The following is a 26,112-nucleotide window of genomic DNA, read 5'->3' as shown; positions in this document are numbered from 1 at the left end:
TCGCATCTGGTGTCCAGCACTTGGTTGAAGTGGCTCGGGCTTGGTCAGACCTGCTTCAGCGAAGTCCGTAGGATCTTCCTGTTGCTCGGATCAGACTTAAAAGCGATGCACTCGATCTGGTTTTCCTCTCCCTGGCACTTCAGTTCCAGCAGCAGCAGTGGAAGTACAGCCAGCTCTGAGAGGATGTCCAGACAAGTTCACTTTAGGGTTGATTGGTCCCACCAACCCAAGCGGAGAAGTCGTCCTCAGCACATCAGCAGGGCTTCACCGGGCAAACCAATGGTCCAGGAGTTGCAGCAGGCGTCTCTTCCAAGTTCTTCTTCGTATTCCTTTGTCCAGTGGTTGACTCTGCCTTCCAAGCCAAAAAGCCTTGCCTTTTATGCAGGTTTCTCACATTCATTCCAGCCTACCTGTCAATCACACAGCAGGGTGGCTGTCCTACTAGGAAAACGAGCCGGCCAATCACCTTTGGGTGCATTCCTGTAACCAAGAGGATTAATCACAGAGAGTTTTGGGCACCTCCCTCACTTCCTGCCCCTGCCAGACATACTGGAGCCAGAGGGGGGCTTCACTCGTGAATCCCGCCAAAGACAAAACGAACAAAGAGACCAAACCTGGTTTGGCGCACAGAGTAAATCTCAAGAAGGACCTTTCCAACAAGAAATGGCAAAAAAAGAAGACCAGTGCCATTTTGCCATGGGTGCCTTACTGTAGCTGTGAACGCAGCCCACGGTAAAGGGACACAATGGTAGTAAAAAATAAACCACTGCCGCCAGCCATTCATTAATTGTAGAAAGGGTAACATAAAAAATGTTACATGAGAAACTAGACAAAGAGCATACTAAGTAACACCTCCAGCACCCTATTGTAAAATAGTGTGTGTTGGGTCTAGAAAGTTAACACATTTAAGTAAAGTCAATTTCACTTCACTGCTCTTGGAACAGTCGTTTCACCAAGAGAAGGTATTTAAACCTTTGGGAAATCTAAGAGACTACCCTGTGCCACTGCACTGAAGGTGCATTGTGTCACAATGTAAAGATGTATGTCAGACTCCAAAGTCAAAAGAAACGCAGAGTCCAAATCACAGGAAAATACATGAGTGGGAAAAAGGTCTCACTCTCTCCAGGTTAGAAATTAAAAGTCCTAAAGTCCAGCAAAAGTACCAGGGGTCTCTGAGGTAGAAGGGAATTAGCTAATTTCTGAGAATTCTACCCAACATAAAGGAAAGATGGATCTAAAGGAAAGGGGCCCCTGATAAGTGAGGGGGAATATATGGTGTGCCATGAAAGTTGGGGCGGGGGGACAAACACCCTTGTCCTCCCAACCCCCTTAAAATTGCGCCGATACAATCCATTGAAAAGTAAATAATAGGGACTTCATGCCTGTCGTACCATGTGCCTTGTTCTGTATAGCTGGTTTGCAGTAGTACCACAGAAGATTGGCCTCGCCTCATTGCCCATTGGATCTTTAGCCTTGTTCTGTAGATATCCCAGCTCATTATAAACCGAGAGTTCACCTCCTTGTCTGTTGACTCCATGGCCTTGTTCTGCAGGGATTCCCTTTATGAGTGGGTAGCCTCAATATTCATTGTATGCTTGGCCATGTTCAGTAAAGATCCACAACAATTAGCGGACAGCCACTTAGGTTGCAGTGCTCATTGCATGTCCAAATCCTGTTCTGTAGAGAGGGTTAGCAATGAGATCAAGTGAGACTGGCCTCAGCACACATTCTATCTGTGGTCTTTTTTTAGAGGTCCCTCCTGGCTCTAAAGTCTCTCTTTTAGGATTTGCTTTTTTTTTTCCAGATTAGAACCATCAAGGGGTACTTGGTGGTGCTTTCAATTTTTAAGTGCGCGTCTGAAGAAGCTTCTTACTTTAAGACGCTGCTGGTTATTCAATTTCTAAAGGGGCTCACAAATGTGTTCCCTCCAGTCCCATTTCTGGTCCTGGTTTGGAATCGAAATCTAGTACAACAATTCCTTGTGTGCTCTTTTTGTGCCTCCTCAATCCTGCCCATTGAGGCTTTTGACATTTAAGCCAATCTTACTAAGCGCTTTAACTTCCGTCTGCAAGATGAGCTAATTACAAGCATTATCATGTAAAACGTCATTCACAACCTTTTATAAGGACAAAGTGGTTTTAAGGGTTAACCCCACTTTTCTACTGAATGTAGTTTCTGACTTTCATATCTCGCAGAAAATGGTTTTACCAACTTTGTATTCTCCACCTCACCCGAAGGAAGGAAAAAAAAGGCTACACAGGCAGGACCCTAAAAGAGATCTGAGCTTTTATAGATCACATCTTTTATCGATCACATAAGACAGGACAACCAACTTTTTGTGGGTTACAACGGACATAAGTCCAGTTACTAAACAGACGTTATCAAGATGGATAATTCTGTGCATCACGGAGTGTTCTAGACTTGCAGGAAAGGATCCCCTAGAAGGACTGAGAGCTCACTGTACAAGGGGCATGGGTGCTTCTTCTACCTTACAGAGAGGAGTAGTGATTAATGGCATTTGTGCGGGGGCCACCTGGTCACAATGCACTATTCCCTAGATGCTGCATCATGCCCGTAGGTAGGATTTGGAAAGGCGGTCCTACACTCTATTCATGACAAAACTGCAGATTTATTACTCCTTACTCCTTTTCATAAATTCGTACTCCCTCCTCCAAGTCTTGTACTGCTTTGGGAGTCTATCTAAAGCGGAGGAATACATGGGAGGACACAGCCCATTCGAAGACCAAGTTACTTACCGCTGGTAACCTTCTTTCGACTGGATGGTCCTCCCACGTATTCCTCATGGCCCCTGCCATCCTATCCTAAGCGCCCAAATGCCCCCGGACAAGGTGCGCTTTACAAATAAATAAAATACAAATACAAAATACCTGCAGTAGAATTTCCGTGCATTACACGAGTTCCTTCAGCATCTAATACTGTCTGGGTCACACTAATGCTGGTTATCCTGTCGGAAGAAGTCGAAAAAACAGAAGTAACGGGTGCAGTGTGTGCTATTTATACCTTCAATGACGTCGACCTCGAGACAGAAGTCCTTGAGGGACATAGGGCTGACCACAAAGACGCGCACAGCCCTCTGCTGAAAAAAAACGTCATAAGCAGCCGATGCTGGAAGGGAAGATATATATAGATGAGGCATACGTGGAAGGAACATCCAGTCGAAAGAACGTTACCAGGGGTAAGTAACTTGTTGTTCTTGCATGCACATATGACACTCCTCGCTGGCCATCTTTAGGCGCTACGTGACATGCCCCACAACTACATAGTCTGTATTTTATCGCAGATTTGACATCATGTTGCTGCGCACGTGCAAATCTAAAATGTATCAATTATACACAAAAGTAACACTAATAGTAGCACTTGTCCCATTCTCGTTAACTACACTCGATACATTCTAAATCACAACATTGTGCTAACCTCGCGTCTACCCCAGTCACCAATATGGTGCACGCAACGCAAACCCCTCTTTCCTATTAGAACCTTTATCGACCACCCCAATACCCTCTTTCAGCAATTCCTCATATCTCCTTTCAGTTCACTTTGACAGGTAAGTCCTGTCTCTCAAGCTGGTCCTTTGGAAATGGAGTCTCGGTCCCTCGAATTTAAACCTTTGTGACAATCCAACTTCACAGCTCAATGCAACTCAAGTCGTATTAGAGAGCAAGTATCTACCTGATGCTGGGAGGGTGGGGAGAAGTCAGTGACCCCACCTCCGCCTGATGTACAAGCAGGAACAGAGCATAGCGAAGGGAGTGGCACAATGCTGGGCGGGTTTCTCACCTATACATGTAGGGGAAAAACAGCCTTGCACAACCATTCGCTCGTCCTAGCTTATGTGCACAATGCAGAGGGCCTGATGAGGAGATAAGGAACACAGGCATAGGAGTAAGGGGGCTGAGGAGACACTGTGGGGTTGCCGGATTCTGGATGTTGTTGTGCATGGGCCATTGTTTTGGGGACAGTGTAAAATACCAAAACAAAAGCAGCATGGGCAAATGACACTGACATTGTTCAATGCTGAAAATAGCATGTGCATAACTGCAACTTACATTGGTATTTTCTTGTGGAACTTTGAAACTAGCAGAGCAGATGTCTAGATGAATTGCAGATAACTTTCATGGCAGAGTGCCCATCTAGGTAAAATCTAGGATGGCAGTGTTGTAACTGGCATACCTATATGTGATTATGCGTGGGACAATTCGACACGTAATTGATAATGTGGAAATTATCATGCCAATGTTTTAACTCCCACCCTTACATTATATTGTATTAAATGACCTATTTCAAATTGGGTATAGATCATTCGACAATTTTTGAAAGTGCTGCAATTTCTACTTCAATATAAATTTATGATTGGCATTTTTTTCTGTGTGATATTTGCTGAAATCGGTATATCAGGTGTTTCTATCATGTTCACATCTTCTTCCGCAAAAAAATGCTCCTGTATGTTGGCAGACGTGCCATACAAAGTATTTGAATACCTCACCTCTTCACTTCAAGAATTGCCTGTTGTGAGACAGGCATAGTATCAAGAGACGACACAGACACGTGAAACACAGTTTGAAAACTTTTATATTCAATGGGCAGGATGGTGTAACACCTTACTTGCCCCAACTCCAAGATGGGAATGTTCCCCAATGGAAAGAAAACTAAGGGAAGTCTAAGTCTTTCAGTCCAAAACAAAATACTGTGTGTGACAACGCATGCTTGTCCTCACTTCTACAGAATAATCTGGTGAATGGGTTATGGCCAACTCAATAGCGTTCAAAGCAAAGTTAATGTGACAATGGGGCCTTTCTACAGCTCCCTTCCCCAAGTTTAAGGCACTCGGGATTATAAAGTTCCACAAGTCTCTCAGGTTTCACTTGGCAAAGAAAAATTCACTTGGCACAAAGTTCACGTGGCACAAAGTTCCCTTGTCAAAAGAAGTTCACTGTACCTTTTCCTGGTAAGTTATTTAAGCTTCTCCGGGTCTCCTTTCTATGAACCTAGAAGCCCTCTAGTTCATACTTTTTCAATGGGTCTCTTAGGCTACCCTCGCCCAAGCTTAGACCCTTGTGGTTACCTCCGTTCAACTAGTTTAATTGCATTTCCTTTAACACAAAAAGTTAAACTCACAAAAGTTCCACTTGTTAACATCACATTTCACTTGGCTTCTTTTTCAAAACTCCCTTCCCCATTCTGAATCAAGTCCTTTTAGGTTTTCCCTTTTATTAGATCATGCAGCTCCTTGCTTTCAATTGGGCTATCCTGATTGTGGCATAGTTGTCAGACCGCACAGTTACACCCATTACAGGTTGTGCAACCAGGTGCTTTGTACTTAATAAAGTTCTCTTTCTTTTCCTTGTACTGGGCACTCTGCAGCCAATCTGGATCAATCGCCTGCCTGGTGGCCACACCAATGCTTTTCCAACACCCTTTGCTTTTATTATGTGGTCACTGCGGCTAGCATGGATCAATCTCCCATCTGGTGGCCACCCCAGTGCTTTCCCAACACACTTTATTTAATGTCAATACTTTTCTATCCATTTTAGGAGTTTTGCTCCCACTTCATTTCTCGCACAGCTCCCCAGTTTTAGGATCTATTTCACTCACTTTTCGTGTCCGTGCACAGCTCCCCTCCTTGCAGACACTTCCTTACTTTACACAGTCATTTGAGAACATGTAATCATACATGCGACCACTCTGCCACTATATATCCTTATAATTCCTTTTGTCAATTTCACCTGACACTCTTCATTCTTACACGTTCAGGTTGCAACATTGTATCTTGCTCGCTTACTTCCATACATACCATGCTCTCACTGTGTTTCACTCGCCGGTGGTGTTTTCTTTGTTCTTGGGTTAGGGTCCTTGTTATCTGAGGTCAGGGTCTCCCCACCTGCCCCTCAGACACTCCTGGGCTCCTGTTCTGGCCCAGGGGAAATGAGCATTTAATTTTTACCAATGTAACAAGGGATTAGCGTGCTTCTCGGCTCCCTTCTCCGCACTTATCTTCTTTAATGGAAATAGGAGGTCTTTAGCCACGCTTCTCCCGGATGCATCACATAGACCCTCGATTTCCGGGTTTCTCTAAGCTGGTCCTGTGTAGCCACGGCTCCCCCGCTCTCCTCCCCACTCGCTGCTTTTCCTGGCAAAACTAGCCTGGTAGTGAGAAGGGTTCCCCTGCTGGACTCAGCCGCACAGCCTCCCTTCTGCTCTACCAACTGCTGCTCCCTGCACTGCTGTGGGCCCCACCTTTTATACACCTGAGCCCTGTCAAGGGGTTTCATGTGTGAGTCCTTGGCCTCCCTTGCCTGACTCATTAGGCCAATGAACGGGACATGCCCGACCCTTAGGTTTCCTCTTCAGTACTAGAGTGGTGCTGTAGGTGTGGATAATTGCTGATTGCTGTTAAGTGCTTGACAAGGGACAAGCTAGTTGTGTAGTAGGCCTCTCCATTCATCTTTTGCTTTTGGTCCTGTATTGCTTTCTTTACTTCCAGGTTCCTTGTTGTGCTTTGATCAATTTGGGTGTAGAGGAGCACTCCTTAATACCATGAACCTTAATGTGAATTCAAATGCTTACTTGTTAGAATTAAATACGAACTTGGGTGCTAAAGAGTTTGATTCTGGGCTACAGAATCGGATAAACAATGGTTTGAAAGATCACTTCAGCCAAAATGATCATACTCTGTGCACACTTTAAGGCATGAACATGCAAAACACATTATCTTAGTGCAATTTTTACTTTCACATTTTATTCTTGACCAAAAACAATGACCCAAGAATGTCTGGGTAATGTCTCTATTCAATTTTGTTAGTATTTCAAAAAATACCAATTTTACAACAAAGTGTTACATGCAGTCTCGTGTTTAAAAATTCAATAAACCAAACAATATATACGTGTTTTCACAGCTTTTTCAATCCGAAAATGTTTCTAATGTCTCTTTAACACTCTTTTTCTTGCTGTTCTTTACAGTTTAAAGTCCAAAATTCTCAAATGAAATCAAGAGGCTATTGATCAAATAGTCTCTTATTTTTCCGTTGATGCACAACTCGTTTCGGGCTCTCTCTTAGCCCTTCATCAGGTGCGACCAAATTCTATACTTCAATCTGATGTATCTGAAAGTTAAATATATATTTCTATTTAGACCCTCAGTTCATGTTACATACACCTTCACAATTGCTTTTGACTAGATTGACCAATGTACCTGTAATACTGTGGATCTCTCCCATCTGTCAATCTCTAATACTTGTGAATTTCATTCCAGTATTGTTTATTCATCCTCTCTTTTGTTTGTCTTGAGTATTACGCCCAATCTGTAATAAATGAATATGACTTAGTTTTTCTACATGGATTTTGAGTGTTTGTAAGCGGGTTTGGTGCTGGGAACAGTCGCTACATCATAGCGCTGTGCCCCAGTCACTCAACCCTAATTCAGCGTTTTTCCATGCTTTCCTTTCATACCGTGTCCCAGTTGTCTCACCTGACTGTGCGGACCGCTGCCGGCTACTTTATTTTGGCTTGCCGTGCGTGCGAGCTCGTTGTCATCAGCTCAGCACTGCCGCGAGCCGCTCGTGTTGCTGTCTCGTGCCGCTCGGTATCCTGGTTTTCTCCTTCCCTTAGTCCTCACTCTCCTGTCCAATTCACAGCATGTGTATCTCCTTGCGGTAGCTCCACGGTTGCCTTGATTGTGTTCCTTTGGACTCCCTAGGTGTAGTCCCTTCTTGCTTTCTACCAAGCTGTCAAATGGCTAGTTTCCCGTGATTGCATGGCCACCATCTTGGAATAGTTTCAATAACTGTGGTTTGAATCCCTGTTGTGTGGTGGTTGCTTCTAGGTCGTCGCTACAGAAGTCTTGGGATGTTACTAAACATGATGTTTATTGTTTTAAATGTTACATGGCTCATTAAGAAATACTCAAAAAATTATTTGTTTCATATGCACTTGCTTTGTACCAGCCCGAGGATTTACAAATACAATTCTATACGCGGGGTGCTGTTTAGATTCTTGCTGTCCAGCTGGTGTTTCTGTGCATTTTTATAGAAAGCAACTTAAATCCCAATCTGCGTTCATCCTATTGGGTTGCATTGAGTTCAATTTGTCGATCCAGTATGTTTCTCTTTGCAGAAGAATTTTGTTTAAATTTCCTCCCCTTCTTGATATTTTTATCTGTTCCAGAATAATGAATCTTATCTGAGAGATATTGTGTCTTTCTTTTTTGAAATGTTGAGTAACTGGTGATTTTATTGCTCCTGTCCTGATGTTTGACTTGTGTTCGGACCACCTTATTTTCGCCTTCCTCATTGTCATGCCTACGTAATAAATTCCACATGGACATCTTATGCCATAAATTACATTTTTTGAATCACAGGTCGAAGAATGATACAGATTGATTTTGTAACCTTTATGAGGGTGAGAGATGGTGTTGCCCGTTATTAAGTTATTGCAGTTGTTGCAATTGTGGCATGGGGTTGTAGGTTTCCTGGGTTCGTTTTTCTGCCGACAAATCTGCTTTTATGAGATGTTCCCTCATTGATTTGCTCTTGGAATAAGCAAAGAGTGGAGGTTCTGGAAAGAGTCTTTGCATCATTGGGTCTAAGGTCAAGATTGACCAATTCTTTTTGATAATTTTTTTGCTTTTCGGACTCTGTTGGGAGAAAGTAGTAACATATACAAGTTTCTCCTGTTCCTCCTTTTCTTTTAGTTGTAACGCTCCTTCTCTGCTGATTCTGTTGGCTTTTTCGGCACCTGTTGTGATAATGGATGATCGATAACCTCTTTTCTCAAATTTTTCTTTTAATTCTGCTGTTCTTCTGGTGTATTCCACTTCTTCTGAAATAATCCGTCTGTATCTTGAAAATTGACTGAAAGGTATGCTTTCTATTGTCCTCCGCGGGTGGAAACTATTCGCATGCAGTATGCTGTTCCTGTCTGTTAGTTATATTGTTATATATAAATATTGTTGTTTCCAATTTGCCTCCTTTCTTGTATACTTGCACATCAAGGAATTCAATGGATTCTTTGCTCGTTTTAGATGTTAATTCAATCCTTGGTGCCATGCTGTTGAGATGCTGAAAGAATGTCAACAATTAATCATTTGAACCATTCCAAATCCCGAATATATCATCTATAAAGCAGAACATAAATTTCAGTTTGTTCGTCCATCTTTCTTCATTAAAGATATTGGTTTCCTCCAAGTAAGCAAGCTAGACATTGTGTATTCCTGGAAAGAATATTACCAGCAAAAAGACAACTCAAAAAGTGGAAGAACACCTTACAACAAGAGGACTCCAACAACAGGAAGTGCATCGTCCGAGGTATCAAGTGGCGAATCAGAACCACAAGAGCAAGAACAACAATCAGAAAGGAATGAACAAACCCCATCGACATCAAAAACGACGAAGTCACCGTCAGAAAACATTGCGTCTTTTTTAGACAGGGCAAAACTAGAAGAAGCAAGAAGAAAAAACCCATTTCGGAAAGTGAACTTTATGCAAAGAGACTGCCGATTGAGTAATTTTGAGGAAAAAACTCTACAGAAAGGTATCTCGTTTGTCCCGTACTACAGCAGTTCACTGTTGAAAGAAAAAAATTGACTTCTTCTAATTGACTCGCAAGATGAAATTGAAATTATTCTTTGACACATGTGAATGGGGAACAAGTAAGCAGGAATGTACATATCTGGAAATGAAACCTAAGAGCACATTCATGCCACCGATCCAGAATCCACTAATTGATGTGTTTCAGAAGCAAGTATTAAAAGATTTGGAAAAATTGAAGTATAAGCGAAGATCGAAAACGAATTTTTCAAAAAGAGAACAAGTCCTTGACAAACTGTGGCAAAATCCGAACTTAATACTTAAACCAGCAGACAAGGGAGGAGCTCTGGTATTGATGAATGTAGAGCAATACAAAATGGAAATAGAAAGACAATTGGCAGATGTCAACACCTATCTTGAAATATTCGAAAACGCAACGGAGAAAGTACAGAAATGAATCAAAAAAACATTAGATGAAGCATAAAATGATGAACTAATAAGTCACCGTACCAAAAACTTTCTAATGAATCTTCATCCATTGATGCCGATTATATACATTTTGCCGAAAGTCCATAAAAATCTGACTCATCCACCAGGAAGACCTATTATTGCTGCGAACAACAGTTTACTTAAACCATTGGCACAATATATAGATAGGGCAATCCAACCTTCAGTGCATAAATTCAAAACATACATAAAAGACACAAATGATTTTTTGAACAAATTAAAACAAGTTGAAATTGATGACGATCAAGATATCCTCTTCACAATGGACGTGGTAAGCCTCTACACTAACATCACCCACGAGGGAGGACTGGAAGCCATGGAGTGGCTACTACTGAAACCAGACACGGTTTGTGAAGCTGATAAGCTGTTCACTTTAAAACTACTCAAAATAGTGTTACAAAATAACTTCTTTATGTTTGAGGACAAATACTATATACAAATATCTGGAACTTCTATGGGGGCCGCAATGGCCCCAAGTTATGCGAATACATATATGGCTTACTTGGAGGAAACCAATATCTTTAATGAAGAAAGATGAATGAACAAACTAAAATGTATGTTCCGCTTTATAGATGATATATTCGGGATTTGCAATGGTTCAAATGATGAATTGTTGACATTCTTTCAGCATCTCAACAGCATGGCACCAAGGATTGAATTAACATCTAAAACGAGCAAAGAATCCATTGAATTCCTTGATGTGCAAGTATACAAGAAAGGAGGCAAATTGGAAACAGCAATATTTACAAAACTAACAGACAGGAACAGCATACTGCATGCGAATAGTTTCCACCCGCGGAGGACAATAGAAAGCATACCTTTCAGTCAATTTTTAAGATACAGACGGATTATTTCAGAAGAAGTGGAATACACCAGAAGAACAGCAGAATTAAAAAAAAAAGGAGAAAAGAGGTTATCAATCATCCATTATCACAACAGGTGCCGAAAAAGCCAACAGAATCAGCAGAGAATGAGCATTGCTACTAAAAGAAAAGGAGGAACCGGAGAAACTTGTATATGTTACTACTTTCTCCCAACAGAGTCCAAAAATCAAAAAAATGATCAAAAAGAATTGGTCAATCTTGACCTTAGACCCAATGATGAAAAGACTCTTCCCAGAACCTCCACTCTTTGCTTATTCCAAGAGCAAATCAATGAGGGAACATCTCATAAAAGCAGATTTGTCGGCAGAAAAACGAACCCAGGAAACCTACAAAGGTACAACCCCATGCCACAATTGCAACAACTGCAATAACTTAATAACGGGCAACACCATCTCTCACCCTCATAAAGGTTACAAAATCAATCTGTATCATTCTTCGACCTGTGATTCAAAAAATATAATTTATGGCATAAGATGTCCATGTGGAATTTATTACGTAGGCATGACAATGAGGAAGGCGAAAATAAGGTGGTCCGAACACAAGTCAAACATCAGGACAGGAGCAATAAAATCACCAGTTACTCAACATTTCAAAAAAGAAAGACACAATATCTCTCAGATGATATTTTTTATCTGTTCCAGAATAATGAATCTTAAGAAGGGGAGGAAATTTAAACAAAATTCTTCTGCAAAGAGAAACATACTGGATCGACAAATTGAACTCAATGCAACCCAATGGGATGAACGCAGATTGGGATTTAAGTTGCTTTCTATAAAAGTGCACAGAAACACCAGCTGGACAGCAAGAATCTAAACAGCACCCCGCGTATAGAATTGTATTTGTAAATGCTCGGGCTGGTACAAAGCAAGTGCATATGAAACAAATATTTTTTTGAGTGTTTCTTAATGAGCCATGTAACATTTAAAACAATAAACATCATGTTTAGTAACATCCCAAGACTTCTGTAGCGACGACCTAGAAGCAACCACCACACGACAGGGATTCAAACCACAGTTATTGAAACTATTCCAAGATGGTGGCCATGCAATCACGGGAAACTAGCCATTTGACAGCTTGGTAGAAAGCAAAAAGGGACTACATATAGGGAGTCCAAAGGAACACAATCAACGCAACCGTGGAGCTACAGCAAGGAAATACACATGCTGTGAATTGGACAGGAGAGTGAGGACTAATGGAAGGAGAAAACCAGGATACCGAGCGGCACGAGACAGCAACACGAGCGGCTTGCAGCAGTGCTGAGCTGATGACAACAAGCTTGCACGCACGGCAAGCCAAAAGAAAGTAGCCGGCAGCGGTCCGCACAGTCAGGTGAGACAACTGGGACACAGTATGAAAGGAAAGCATGGAAAAACGCTGAATTAGGGTTGGGTGACTGGGGCACAGCGCTATGATGTAGCGACTGTTCCCAGCACCAAACCCGCTTACAAACACTCAAAATCCATGTAGAAAAACTAAGTCATATTCATTTATTACAGATTGGGCGTAATACTCAAGACAAACATAAGAGAGGATGAATAAACAATACTGGAATGAAATTCACAAGTATTAGAGACTGACAGATGGGAGAGATCCACAGTATTACAGGTACATTGGTCAATCTAGTCAAAAGGAATTGTGAAGGTGTATGTAACATGAACTGAGGGTCTAAATAGAAATATATATTTAACTTTCAGATACATCAGATTGAAGTATAGAATTTGGTCACACCTGATGAAGGGCTAAGAGAGAGCCTGAAACGCGTTGTGCATCAACGGAAAGATAAGAGACGCCCCTTGATTTCATTTGAGAATTTTGGACTTTAAACTGTAAAGAACAGCAAGAAAAAGAGTGTTAAAGAGACATTAGAAACATTTTCAGATTGAAAAAGCTGTGAAAACACGTATATATTGTTTGGTTTATTGAATTTTTAAACATGAGACTGCATGTAACACTTTGTTGTAAAATGGGTATTTTTTGAAATACTAACAAAATCGAATAGAGACATTACCCAGACATTCTTGGGTCATTGTTTTTGGTCAAGAATAAAATGTGAAAGTAAAAATTGCACTAAGATAATGTGTTTTGCATGTTCATGCCTTAAAGTGTGCACAGAGTATGATCATTTTTGCTGAAGTGATCTTTCAAATCCTTGTTGTGCTTTGCCTTGGTTCTGTACTGCATCTGCATTCTCTACTTACAGGTTCCCTATTGTGCTCTTTTCTTTCTGATCTGTACTGAATCCGATTTGTAGGTCTGTAGGTTCTTCTTTTTTTCTATCCCCTCCCGTTCGTGTCCCCCCTGTCTGCCCCCAACCCTCCTCTGTGCGACTTACCCCTTCCCCTGCCTTTGCTCTCCTCTCCCTATCCCCCTGCCTTTCCTCTCCACACCCCTTGCCTTTCTTCCCCACATCCCCTGTGGTGCTCTCTATCTCACCTATCTTTTTTAACTGCTTTTCTATTGACTATCCTATCCCTCTCACTTAGTCTGGCAAGAAGAAGCCCAAAAGGGACACTCTGGTCTCCAGCCCAGGCCTCCCTATCGCCGATACCTATACTAGTGCTTCCTCCAGACAGACCCTTACTGACATACTCTGTCATTCCCTCTTCAAGTCTATGCCCCCCCCGTCTCTGTTCTCTCTCCTTTTTCCTCTTCTCCCATTAATGGCAGCACCCGGTGGGAGGCCCTCCTGTCCCCCTTCCACTCCTCTAAAACTATCATTAAGGTCTACTTAAATTGCACCACCTTGGTTTAGGGCCCTCAAACCAATCTCCTCCTCTTTGATAGACATTTCCTGCACCTTATCAACTTCCTTTCCTCACCTGCTATCCTTTCTTTCCCCTCTCTGGCTCCTCTGCCGCCTCCTTCCTCTGCCACATCTTCGGCACACCCCTGCTGCTTCTCTGGCCACCCTGTTGCTCCCGCCTCTGCCACGCTCTTCTCCCTCTTTGACTACCCTGCCTTCTCTTCCTTCCGCCTCTGCCCATCCTCTGGCACCTTCAACACTTCTGCATGGTGTACCTCTGGCCTATACCCCTCCCCGGAAGTCCTTCAAATGTGGCAACCTGCTCCACATCGCTACTCTCAACTCCCGTTCAGCTGTCAAACACTCCTCCGGCATCTGCCGTCTCCTGGAAGAGCTTGATTTGGATGTATTCGGTCTTACCAAGACTTGGTTCACGGCCAGCTCTTGCACGCGCTTTGACACTCTCCTTCCCTATGGCTTCAAGATCCTCTCCGAACCCAGAACTAACCGTCCCGGTAGGGGTGAAGCCTTGATTCTCCCAGAGTGGATTCCTGCTTCTATCATTCAAATGCAGCACTACTCCTCCTTTGAATACCTCTCCTGGCCTCTCTCACTATGGCCATTATCTACACTATCTACAGGCCACCTGGCCAGGTTGCCCTCTTCCTCTTGCCTCAACTTCGGAGACTTGAACATCCACCTGGATGCTACCAGCCCTTCTTCAGGACTCTAGTCTTCCCTCTGGCCCAACTTACTCTTCAGGACACACACTGGATGTGCTGATCTCCTCAGACCGCCACCTTCTCTATCCCTCTCACCACTCCTCTCTTGAAGTGATCACGTTCTCCTTTCTTCCCACCTCCCTCTCTCTTCCCCACAGGTCAAGCACACTCCAGAACTGCCACCTTCCTTCTCTGTCATCCGACCCATGAAGCGTGTGTCAGTTGAGGGTGTTGCCGCAATGTTTTATCATCCTCCTGCACTTTTGGCTGATTCACACCCTGACACAGCCCTCGCTAACATTCTGGATGTCCTTGCCTCCGTCACGAGGACCCACTTGAAGTCCAAATCCAAGTGCAACATTTGTAAATGTATATTTGTAGAGCGCTTAAACACAAGTGAAGTGTTTCAAAGCGGGAATGAAACAAGGGAAATGCAGTCATTCTTAGGTTGTGAAGATTCCGAATGATCTAAAAATAACTAGCATTCTAGGCCAGGGGCATTTCTACTAGTGTAAGTGCGTGACAGAGGGGGGAAAGAAGGGGGCGGGGGTAGGACATGCAGAACAATAAACTACCATACTAGGCCTGGCAACATTTCAAATTGATTGGTGGTTGGTCATCTAATGCGCCTATGCATGAGTTTTTCAGGCACAGCTAACCTGGGGGAGGGGGAGACAGAGGGAGGACAGGACAGACAAACTTGGTAGGCCTAGTACATTCAAGGTGATGCAAGTGCACAAACAGGAAGTGCGAGGGAGGGAGTGGGGGCAAGTGCGCCCAGTCCAGCAGGGGCCTGGGTTAAGAGCAGAGTGGTTGCCCCTCTCATGGAATGCATTCAGAGTGCAGTAGTGCCAAGCAGAGTGCAGAGGCCGTAGGCAAGTGCAGGACTGCCAGGGGAGCCTGGGACCTGTGAGGCTCTGGAGGTGCACCAAGCGAACAGTCAGCGAACTGAGAAAGGAGGAGTGAAGCAGGAGAGAAGAGAAAGTAGTTTAGCAGGGGAGAGAGGAAGAGGAAGGTCTTGAGGAATTTCCGGAACTTAAGGAGGTCCAGCTCAAGACAGAGCGAGGCAAGGAGGTTGTTCCAGAGGGAGGCACCTGCAGAGGATCTGCCCCCAAATCTGTATGGAAAAACAGCTCACCCGTAGAGAGTTGGAGGAGGCTCTAGCAAGAGAGTATTTAGGAAGGGAAGAGAGCATTGTAGATAGTAAGGGGCCCGGCCCCAGAAAGCCTTGTGGACTATGCAGAGGGACTTCAACTTTATCCTTGCAGCCACAGGGAGCCAGTGGAGGAAGTTCAGCGCCGCAGAGATGCAGTCCCTGGGCTGGAGGCCAAGGATAAGTCTCACAGTTCTGTTCTGGATAATTGTTACAATTCCCACCCTTAAACACAAGTGTAGGATGGCAGAGAGTAAGTGGAGAGCATCAGACGCACCCCCTGACAAACTGGCCACCTGCCTGCTCCAAAGGCAGTACAGACTCACTGTCCTCTCTAAGAAGAGAGCCTACATCTAAGCCCGCATCTCTGCGGCTTCTAACTATTCGGCCTGACATTTCCAAATCTGCAAGGAGCTGGCCAATCCTGCTGCAGTCTATACCTCTCCTGTTCCCTCCCAGGCCCTCTGCACGGCCTTGGCCTCTCATTTCACTACCAACACTCCTCTACCACTCCCAGGCTGTCTGAGGCCATCTCACCACCTCATTTCTCCTGTTCACCCCTGACAATGTTTCTAGACAAGTCTGATCTATGAAAGTCTTGCCAAAGCAGGTTCTCCCCTGCTCATCTAGAACAATCAAGGACCACATCGACACCCTTGCTCCAGCCTGGGCCGATTTCTGCAATCACTCCTTTGCCACTCAAACTTTCCCCACACGCCCTTAAGCACTCCTGCTAAAGAAGCCCTCGGCCGATCCTGCCTCTCCACTAACTATTGCCGATCTCCATCAGTCCTTTCCTTGGCAAGCTCTTGGAAAAGCTGTCCATCTCCTAGCTTAATCTACACACTGAATCTGTTGGTTGTTTCCACCAGTGTGGCTTCAGAACTGCCAGGAGCATGTAAACTGCTCTTCAGAACACCTGTGAAGACTTGCTCGCCAATCTTGACTCTAACCTTCCTTCTGTCCTCATTCTCCTTGATCTATCCTCTGCTTTTGACACAGTCAACCATGGCATCCTGCTCAATCGTCTCTGCAACAACCTTGGTATTAGTGATGAGGCCCTGGCCTGGTTGACCTCCTTTCTCACTGACCGACCCTCTCGGGTCCAACTGGGGTCTTTCCTCTCTTCTATCTCTCACTCTACTTGTGCTGTTCCCCAGGGGTCTAACCTCTCTCTCTGGCTCGTCAACCACTACCTGGCACCTCTTGGCCACTGCATCGCTACTTTCTGCTCCAATTTTCAATGTTATGTGAATGACACTTCGCTCTCTTTTAGGCTCCCCTCAGCCTTCTCTGCTTCTTCTCTCATACCAGATGGTCTGGCCACAATTCAGGAATGGTGTGCCGCCAATGATCTCTACCTTAATTCCCGTAAGACAGATCCTGATTGGGACACCCACTCCCCCTTTTCCTCTCTCTATCTGACTGCCCACTGTGGGCCCTCTTCTTAAGGGTCTGTATCTTCAATGCTACAGTCCCTTCTCTCTGCCCTTATGAACTGCACTTCCCCATCCCCCGCAGTCCCACCCAGCACTTCACCCCTTCCCCGCACTTGCGTGATATGATTGGCACAAGGCCTAGTAAGATTGTTATTTTGTCCTCCCTTTGTTTCCCCCTCCTTGTCTTGTTGCACCTAGAAACACTTGTGTACAGGCACTTTATAAATGCCACATCATTATATTATACATCTTCCTCATCACAGTACTTTTCTCATAGGTAATCTTTCTAACTCTGTCACCTCTTCCTTGTCTCAGTATGTGTTGAAAATGGGGAGGGGGAAACGGGACAGAAATGGTAATATCCCATAAAATCTGAGGGAGAGTAGAAGGAACAAGTTACTTACCTGTAACTGTTCTCCAGCATGGGTCTGGCATGGATTCACATGCTCATGAATATTCCCCGTCGTCAGGCTGGGAATCCTCGGTAAAGAAAAAACCAGTATCAGTTTCGTTTCTGATCTGTCTTTCGTAGTAATAACCAATCACTGGTCTCTGCGTCATACTGACCACAGCCAATGACTGCCCTCTACCTAAGCACCGCCTCTGGCAGCCATCTTCAGATTTGGAAGCACGTGAAGTGGCAGTATGACCAAGTGAAGAGCCGCAGAGGGGTAGGCGGGAGGGTTCGCATGTGAATCCATGCCAGTCCCATGCTGGAGAACAACAGTTACAGGTAAGTAACTTGTTCCTTCTCCAGCATGGGGTCTGGCATGGATTCACATGCTCATGAATAAAGAATACATAGCAGTACACACATGCACAACCACGGGAGGTGGCAAAGGCTCAACATTAAGCATTACATCAAACTCAACATTAAGCATCTTACCTCCTCACCAGGCTCACCTCAGGCGAACAGGTTGCGCAGCACTGCTTGGACGACCCTGGACTCCTCCCTGGAATCCCGATTGACGCAGTAGAATTTCGTGAAGGTGTGCGTCGACCTCCACTTAGCAGCCATATATATGTCCAGCAGGGCCACACCAGAAAGGAACGCCGTGGTAGCTGCGATCGCTCTGGTGGAATGGGCTCTCGGACGGCCAGGCAGTGGTCGGTTTGCCAACCGATGACAGTACATGATACAGCCGGAGAGACATCTGGAAATGGAAGCCTTCGAGAGAGCCTTCCCCTGATTGACAGGTCCAAAATTCACAAAGAGTTGTGACGTCTTCCGAAAACACTTCGTGCGGTCCACGTAGAACTTCAGCGCTCTAGCCACATCCAGCGAGTGCAAAGTCCTCTCAGCCGGCGACGAAGGCGACGGGAAGAACACAGGCAACACCAAGAGTTCGTTGAGATGGAAGTCCGACGGTACCTTGGCGTGAAGGAGGGGTGCGTCCTGAGCACTACCCTTGTGTCGTGAAATGTCAAGTACGGGGCCTTGCAGGAAAGGGCCTGGATCTCTCCCACCCGTCGTGCGGAGGTGATGGCCACAAGAAACGCTGTTTTCCACGACAGAAACTTCAACGGGGCCGAGTGCAGAGGCTCGAACGGAGGTCCCATGAGCTTGGTCAGCACCACGTTGAGCTCCCACGCCGGGGCCGGAGCCTTCACCGGCGGGAACGATCTGAACAGTCCCTTCATGAACTCTTTCACCAGACGATGAGACCACAAGGACGTCCGCCCCGTGGTTCTGGTGTATCGGGAGATCGCAGCAATATGAATCTTGATGGACGCGTGTGCCAGACCAGCTTTGGCCAGCGTCAGCAGGTATGGCAGTACCTGGGGAGCCGTAATCCGTAGAGGGTTAATCTTCTGTGCATGGCACCAGACAGAGAACCTCTTCCATTTGTGTCCGTAGCATTTAAGAGTCGAGGACGCCCTGGCCTTTGCAAGAACCTCTCTGCAGTCGGCCGGTATGTCGTATCCCCCAAACTCTAGCACTGCAGGAGCCAGGCCTGCAAGTTCAGCGATTTCGGGTCGTGGTGGAGGATGGCGCCTCCTTCCCTGGAGAGTAGATCCGCGTCCACCGGCAGCTTGATTGGCGGGGACGCTGACAAGTCCAGAAGGTCCGGGAACCATATCTGCCTCGGCCACGCAGGTGCGACGAGGATCATCCTGCACCGTGACCTCTTGAGCTGGTTGACGAGCCGGATTAGCAGTGGCAAAGGAGGGAACGCGTAGAGGAACAGGCCCTCCCAGGGGAACGAGAAAGCATCGCCCATGCTCCTCGCCTGGGGAAACCTGCTGGCGAACCTCCGGCACTTGGAGTTCGTCGCCGTCGCGAACAGGTCGATCTGGGGTGTGCCCCACCGTCGGAAGAGGCGATCCACTAGATCCTGCCGTAGTTCCCACTCGTGGCACGAGCGCAGCTCCCTGCTGAGTGAGTCGGCGATGGTGTTTTTTATCCCTGCCAGATGAAACGGCACCAGAAACATCCTTTGGGCGACGGCCCAATGCCACAGGTCCTGCGCCTCCTTGGACAGTGCTCGGGACCTGGTTCTGCCCTGTTTCCTGATGTAAAACATGGTGGTGGTGTTGTCGGTGAAGATCCTCACCACCTTGCCCTTGAGGGACGGAAGGAAGGACCTGAGGGCCCAGAACACTGCACGGAGCTCCAGGACGTTGATATGGAGGGACTTCTCCGTCGGGAGCCAAAGGCCTCTCGCGTGCAGATTTTCGGTGTGCGCTCCCCACCCTTCCAGGGAGGCATCCGTGGTCACTGTCTCCTGGTGGTCTGGGGTCTGGAAGTCCATGCCCGCCGTCAGATGCGCGCGGGTGCCCCACCACCGGACAGCTCGGCGGAAACTCTCGTCGAGTGTGATCCTCTCCTCGAAGCCGCCCGTCGTTTGGATCCAGCGCGCGTCCAGGAACTCCTGCAACGGGCGCATCCGGAGCCTGCACATGGGAATGAGGTAGATGCAAGAAGACATCATTCCGAGGAGGGACTTGATGGACCTCACCTTGGCCGCGTCGGAAACCAACATCCGCTGTACCTTGCCCAGGATGGACCTGGTCCTTTCCTCCGATGGGGAGGCCAGAAGGGACACTGTGTCGAGCTTCGCTCCCAGAAACAGTGCGTTTTGCGCGGGTACCAGGTGGGACTTGGCGTAGTTCACGGAGAATCCCAGGTCCGTGAGAAGTTGGACGGTGTTTGCCGTGTGCTCCACGGCGAGCTCCCTCATCTTGGCTCGGATGAGCCAGTCGTCCAGGTAGGGGTAGACGTGGATCCCCTCGCGGCGCAGCTGCGCCGCCACCGGTGCGAGGCACTTGGTGAATACCCTGGGTGCCGTCCGAAGGGGAGGGTGAACTGGTAGTGACGCCCTTGGACCACAAACCTGAGGAATTTTCGGTGCCCCTTTAGGATGGGAATATGGAAGTAGGCATCCTCCAAATCCAACGACGACAGGAAGTCTCCCTCCTCCAGCTGACCCAGGACATGCTGGAGGGTGACCATCCGGAACTTCTGCGCCTTGATGAACTTGTTCAGACGTCGCAGGTCTAGGATGGGGCGCCATCCTCCCGTCTTCTTCTTCACGAGGAAGTATCTCGAGTAAACTCCGGAGCCCCGAAGCCTCTTTGGGACGAGTTCGATGGCGCCCTTCCTGAGCATCGCCCTTACCTCCAGGAGAAGCTGAGGGACGTGAAGCTCTTTCCTGGCCACGGGGGGGACGCGCGGGCACCTTCTTAGAAACTCGAGCGCGTGGCCCCGGGCTAAGGCGTCCAGCACCCAACGGTCGGTGGAGATGGACTCCCACACGCTGACGAAGCTCGCCAGCAGGCCTCCCACCGGGGTGCTTCGGTGGGGGCCCGACCCCACGGCCGGTTCTATCCTGTTTCGACGAGGCTTTGCCGCCTTGACCTCCTTGGCGACGACGGCGGGGTCCGCCAGACTTGCCTCGTCCTCTGTAGGCCTCCTGAGACGACGAGCGGGCCGCCTGACGGTAGGTGGAGAAACCGCCGCCGGAACCTTTGGAGGCGCCCTTGCCTCCGCTGCTCCGAAAGGGCATCCGTCGTTGCTGCAGAACCCCAAGGGCCCGGGCCGTCTCAGTGTCCGCTTTAATGGCCTGAAGGGAATCGTCCACTGTTTTCCCAAACGGGTTGTTCCCATCGAACGGCATGTCCAGGACTCTGGTCTGTACGTCTTGACGGAAGTCCGTAGCCTTGAGCCATCCACGCCGCCTAAGGCACACGCCGTTGCCCAACTGGCGAAACCCAGTGTCGGCGATGTCCGTCGCAATAGTGATGGCGTGGTCCGACGCCACCTCACCTTCCTGTAGGATCTCCAGGGCATCCGCCCTCTTGTCGTCCGGTAGGAAGTCCAGCAGGGGAGCCAGTTTGTACCATAGCTCCCTGTCGTAGCGGGCCACGATAGCCAAGGCGTTGGCCGCTTTAATCGTCGTCGCTGCAGACGAGATGACCCTGCGTCCCATAGCGTCCAATTTCTTTCCCTTGCCGTCCGGTGGGGAAGTCGATGTGGAGGCCGCACCCCCCCCCCTGCTTTCTTCCTGGCCGCCGCGGAGACGACAGAGTCCAGGGTAGGCTGCGCCCGGAGGCACAGGGGGGCCGCGTCCGGGACCCGGTACTTCTTCTCGTACCGGTCTCTTCTAGCTGGCGTCGTGGAAGGGTTCTTGAGGAGGGCGAGGCCCTCATCCCAAATGTCGTCCAGTAGAGGCACCGCGAGGACCGTCTTCCACTTGGCCTCGCGCCGTTGATAAAGGAATCCTTCCTTTTTCTTCTCCTCAGGGCAGAGTTGGAAAAGCTCGGATGCCCTGGCGATCATGGAGTGGAACGATCCAATCTTGTCGGGCGGAGAAGCCCTGGTGGGAGGTGACGACGGTAGATCCTCGTCGTATACCTCGTCGTCCGTGCCCGTCGCTGCCGTGTCAGTCCCCGTATCATCCCCTCGGGTGGACGGGGAGGAGGGCTGGACGGGGCGCGACGGCTGAAAAGGAGGTGAAGGGTGAATCCTTCTTTTCTTGGGCGGGGGAACACCAGAAGGTCCCGGTTCAGGATCCCCCGACGGGAGAGGTTCCTCCGTCGGCAACGGTAGTCTCGTCCTCATCTCTGAGCATAAGGACTGTATAGCCAACAAAATGGCCGCCGAGTTGTCTTGCGGCGCTGGCAGAGGGGAATCCGACGGGCGATCAGGGGCCCTGTCGGCACCCTCGACGATGTCGTCGTCACCTGCGTCTTGATCCATCCCGACGGGCCGGACTTCTTCCACGCCAAGGCCCTGGCTTAAGACCTCGATCAGCTCTTCCTCCGAGGTTGAAGCCGAATCTACGACGTCGCCCTGCCCCCCCCTTTTTCTTCCCCGCCGGGGATTTCACGGGGGTCCTATCGATGGGTACAAAAGAGGACTCCCTCCGAGGTGGCAGGGAGACTCTGAGCCCCGAGGTCGCCACCACTGGTGTAGCCTCCGCAGGCTGAGCCAGGGCCGCCGTGACAGCTTCGATAGAGGGCTTGGCCGGATGGATTAAGGCCTTCACCACCTTAGGTGCGCTCACCGCCTTATCCTTGAGGGGGGGGACACTGCCTCGCTCCCCCTCCGATGGGGCCTTAGAGCTCGATCGGGGCCTCTCCAGGAGCTTCGCCGGGTGCTCGCCCTTCCTCTTACCCGACCCAGAGCGTTGGCTCGTGGCTGAACGTGCCGGGGAGGGTGCGCCCTGCCTGGCGCCCGTAGAGCCCGACCGTTCGGTGCTCCCGGTGCCAGCGGACTCGCGGTGCTTGGCCTTGTGTTGGACCCCCCGTCGCTGGGGCGTCCTCAAAGGTCTTAGAAGACCGCTCGGATTTCTTCCTCTTCTTCTCGCCTGACGGGCTCTTCCCTTCCAGCCAGTTGGCGAGACGTTGATGGCGGTCCTTCATGGTCCGCTCCGACATATTGCCGCAAAACGCACAGTCCTTCTCCACGTGCGTCTTGTCCTCATGTAAGCAGTAGAGACAAAAGGAGTGTTCGTCCTCCTTAAAGACGTTCTGCAGCTGCCATCCAGGGCAGACCCTGAACAGCTTTCTGGGCGTCGAGCTTCCCTTCTCCTGGGCCATGTCCGGGCCTGAGAAGCTTCTGGAGTCCTCCAAAAGCGTAGCTCGACGAATTCTTCACCCTTGAGGGGCGCAGACGAATCCAACACGGGTCCCTGTTGATCGGATGGAGAGTCGGTGGAGCTTGAGGCTCTTTTGACCTAAAAAAAACGTGAAGAAATAGCACTAACGCTCGAGAGCAATAGCACGAGGATCCCAACACATGAACGTGCGGTAAAAATCTGAAGATGGCTGCCAGAGGCGGTGCTTAGGTAGAGGGCAGTCATTGGCTGTGGTCAGTATGACGCAGAGACCAGTGATTGGTTATTACTACGAAAGACAGATCAGAAACGAAACTGATACTGGTTTTTTCTTTACCGAGGATTCCCCCTGACGACGGGGAATATTCATGAGCATGTGAATCCATGCCAGACCCCATGCTGGAGAATGATGGATACTGTGTCTTATTTATTGGACATTTATATGGCTACTGTACACAAGTGTTTCCATGCACCACAAGACAAGATGGGGGTGAGGGAGCAGCATGGGGAAAAAGTAGAACAAAACTTATATTGGCCATGTGACAATCCTACCATGCAAGTGCATGATGGGGTGTTAAGAGCAGTGGGGGTAGAGGGATAAATGCAGGAGTGGGGGGTACCCAAAGGGAGGGGGATGGGCAAGTGCTTGGGGGCCAAGGCTGCAACTGCCAGGGGAAAGGAAGGATGCGTGCAGTGGAAGGAGGACCAGATTGGGCTAGTCTGGGAAAGGGAACCTGTGGGCAAGGGATGCAGGGGGAACTGGTAGGGGGTGGTCTGGCCACTGTATGAATCTGAAGGGACCAGGCCCTAGTCACAGCGGTAGGGGAAAGCATTCGCTCAGGAGGGGGGAGAGGGAAGGAAGGAGGGGAAAAAAAAAAAGGTCATGAAATGTTTCCGAAACTTGAGAAGATCTGGCTCAAGTCTGAGGGAACCAAGGAGGCTGTTCCAGAGGGAGGAACCAGCCAAGGAGAGGGATCTACCCCCCACTCCCTGCTTGGAGAAGCGATGAACCTGCAGAGAGTTTGAGCCAGAGGACTGAAGGACTCTTGCCGGGAGGTATTTAGAGACGGGAAAGCTGGATGTAAATAGGTCACAGGCCCCAGACATCCTTGTGGATGATGCAACGGGTCTTGAAGATGATTCTTGCGGTCACCAGGAGCCAGTGGGGAGATTTTAGGGCTGAAGAGATGCTGTCCCTGGGCTTGAGGCCAAGGATAAGCCTCTCAGTCCTATTCTGGATTAGTGGGTGGAGATAGGCAGATTGAGTAAGAGGTTGTTGCAGTAGTCCAGCCTAGAGAGAACCAGGGCTCTGAAGACATTGAGCTTCTGGGGGAAGGTGAGGAAAGGTAGAATGCCCCTGAGGAGCTGAAGCTGAAAGTTGGACTTATTTGCAAGGTCTGTGATGTGTGGAGAGAAAGAGTGAGAGGAGTCAAAGATGACCCCAAGGTTTTTTTTGCCTCACAGGTGGGTGAGGGCATCCTCTTCCCACTCCCCAGGGTCCTCCTACTCAGGTTATCCTCCCTCGCTTGTCTGCCCCCCAGGGTCGGGATATACAAGCGATGGCTCTTCTGTGGCCACATGAGCAAGGGTTCCAGAGGGAGAAAATATGAGGACGCCTTCTGGATTCTCACACTGTATATGTTTTTTTTCAATTTCCATTCAGAAATATGCTGTACAATGCGCCATATTTAAAACATGTTCTTTGCAGGAGGAGGAGCAGTATCCTGCAAAGTTCCTGAAAAGGGCTGTCACTTGGTTCCTATTCAGCTGCCACTAATGCCTTGCCTTTTTATTTCAGGGGTCTCTGGCAGGCAGAACACCCAAAGATCAAGGATTCAATCTTGTTCTGGAGCAGGTCTTCAGTCTTCTTAAGCATCTCAAATGAGCCAGTGAAAGAGAAAGAAACACACGCGTAAAGTGAAACAGTATGTTCCGGTGTCATAACCAGCTCACTTGCGGCAAGCACAGGGCAGTGTTCATGGCCACTGCCAATTAGAAAGTGCAGACTCCTTCTGAGACAAGGAGAAACCATCACCGGATAATACCATGCAAGTACAAGTGAGACTATGTTGTGACTCATTTTTCTTTTACATCAATTACTCGACGACATTTTCAACATTGTACTACTGTCATTATGAACCATGTCTGACATCAAAGACCAAAAGGGAATTGCAGAGAAATCCTGACAAAGCCACCAGTCATGGAAAAATATGTATGCAATTCAATTCTGGCACTGCACTGGTTTTCAGTTTGCGGTAATCAACTGGATTTCTTTTTTCCATTGTAAATAATCATAGCGTCTCCACTGCGTCATTGCCTCTCCCAATCCTCCTCCTCTGCAGTAGAGTGAAATGTAAATATTTTGAGTGATGAAAGTTATTGTTTTGCTCCATACTGCCAGCTGTTCACAAAAAGTCGTGTTCTAGCACCGACAGACTGAAGAGGAGCTATGCACTCTGCAATTCCAAATCTTCTTGAGTAGTTACTTTTCACTCCTCATTCTGGTATGCACTTCATGTCACTATGACGTAGAGTGGCATTATTTGGGATTTTGATAATAAAATAAATTAACTGTGGGTTGTGGTTTCTTATTTGAATGACAGCTGTCCCAGAGGCTCAGCAAAATGCACACACAACTGGGCTCAGGCAGCGTGGTGTGTTTTATTTTTACAGTGCAAAACAATCAACACAAGTCAAATTAGCAAAATAAAAAGTCTTAGGGAACACCAAACTAAGTCACTCACCCTCTCGTTCCAGGGTGGTTGCCGCTCCTTGCCCACTAGCTAGATACAAGATGTCTGTCTGAGCCCTTTATCGACGGCTATCAAGCAACAAGACTCATTTAGCCAATCTAAATCACTGTCTATTCCTGGATGATACACCTCTGTGTGCCCTCACAAGCTGTAGGTACCCTACCTCTCTGCTCTCCATGCCCCTTTTCCACTTAGAAGAAAAGAGGACTGGGTGTGCAAGACTAAGTTTCCTTTTAGTCAGAGCTTTCTGCCAGAGTGTCACATCTCCCTCCTGCCTCTGCTCTCCTCATTCCGTCCTACGCTTTCTGTC

The 26,112-nt window shown here is 47.8% G+C and overlaps 1 protein-coding gene across 2 annotated transcripts in view; it reads left to right on the top strand.

The window, feature by feature from the left end:
• Window positions 1-25,625, top strand: part of MPND (MPN domain containing) — a 432,621-nt gene extending 406,996 nt beyond the window's left edge. The window contains exon 13 of one of the 2 annotated variants that reach the window (XM_069649374.1): window positions 24,848-25,625. In XM_069649374.1, coding sequence (XP_069505475.1) covers window positions 24,848-24,934 — 87 coding nt within the window. In that variant the 3' untranslated portion in view covers window positions 24,935-25,625. The remainder of the gene's footprint in view (window positions 1-24,847) is intronic. The other variant, XM_069649375.1, reaches the window with a different exon arrangement.
• The last annotated feature ends 487 nt before the right edge of the window (window positions 25,626-26,112 follow it).

Source organism: Ambystoma mexicanum, chromosome 1p (genome assembly GCF_040938575.1).
Source record: "Ambystoma mexicanum isolate Mex_15411 chromosome 1p, UKY_AmexF1_1, whole genome shotgun sequence".
Taxonomy (NCBI): Eukaryota; Metazoa; Chordata; class Amphibia; order Caudata; family Ambystomatidae; genus Ambystoma; species Ambystoma mexicanum.
Note: the sequence above shows the minus strand (reverse complement) of the source record. Positions and strands in the feature narration are given on the sequence as shown.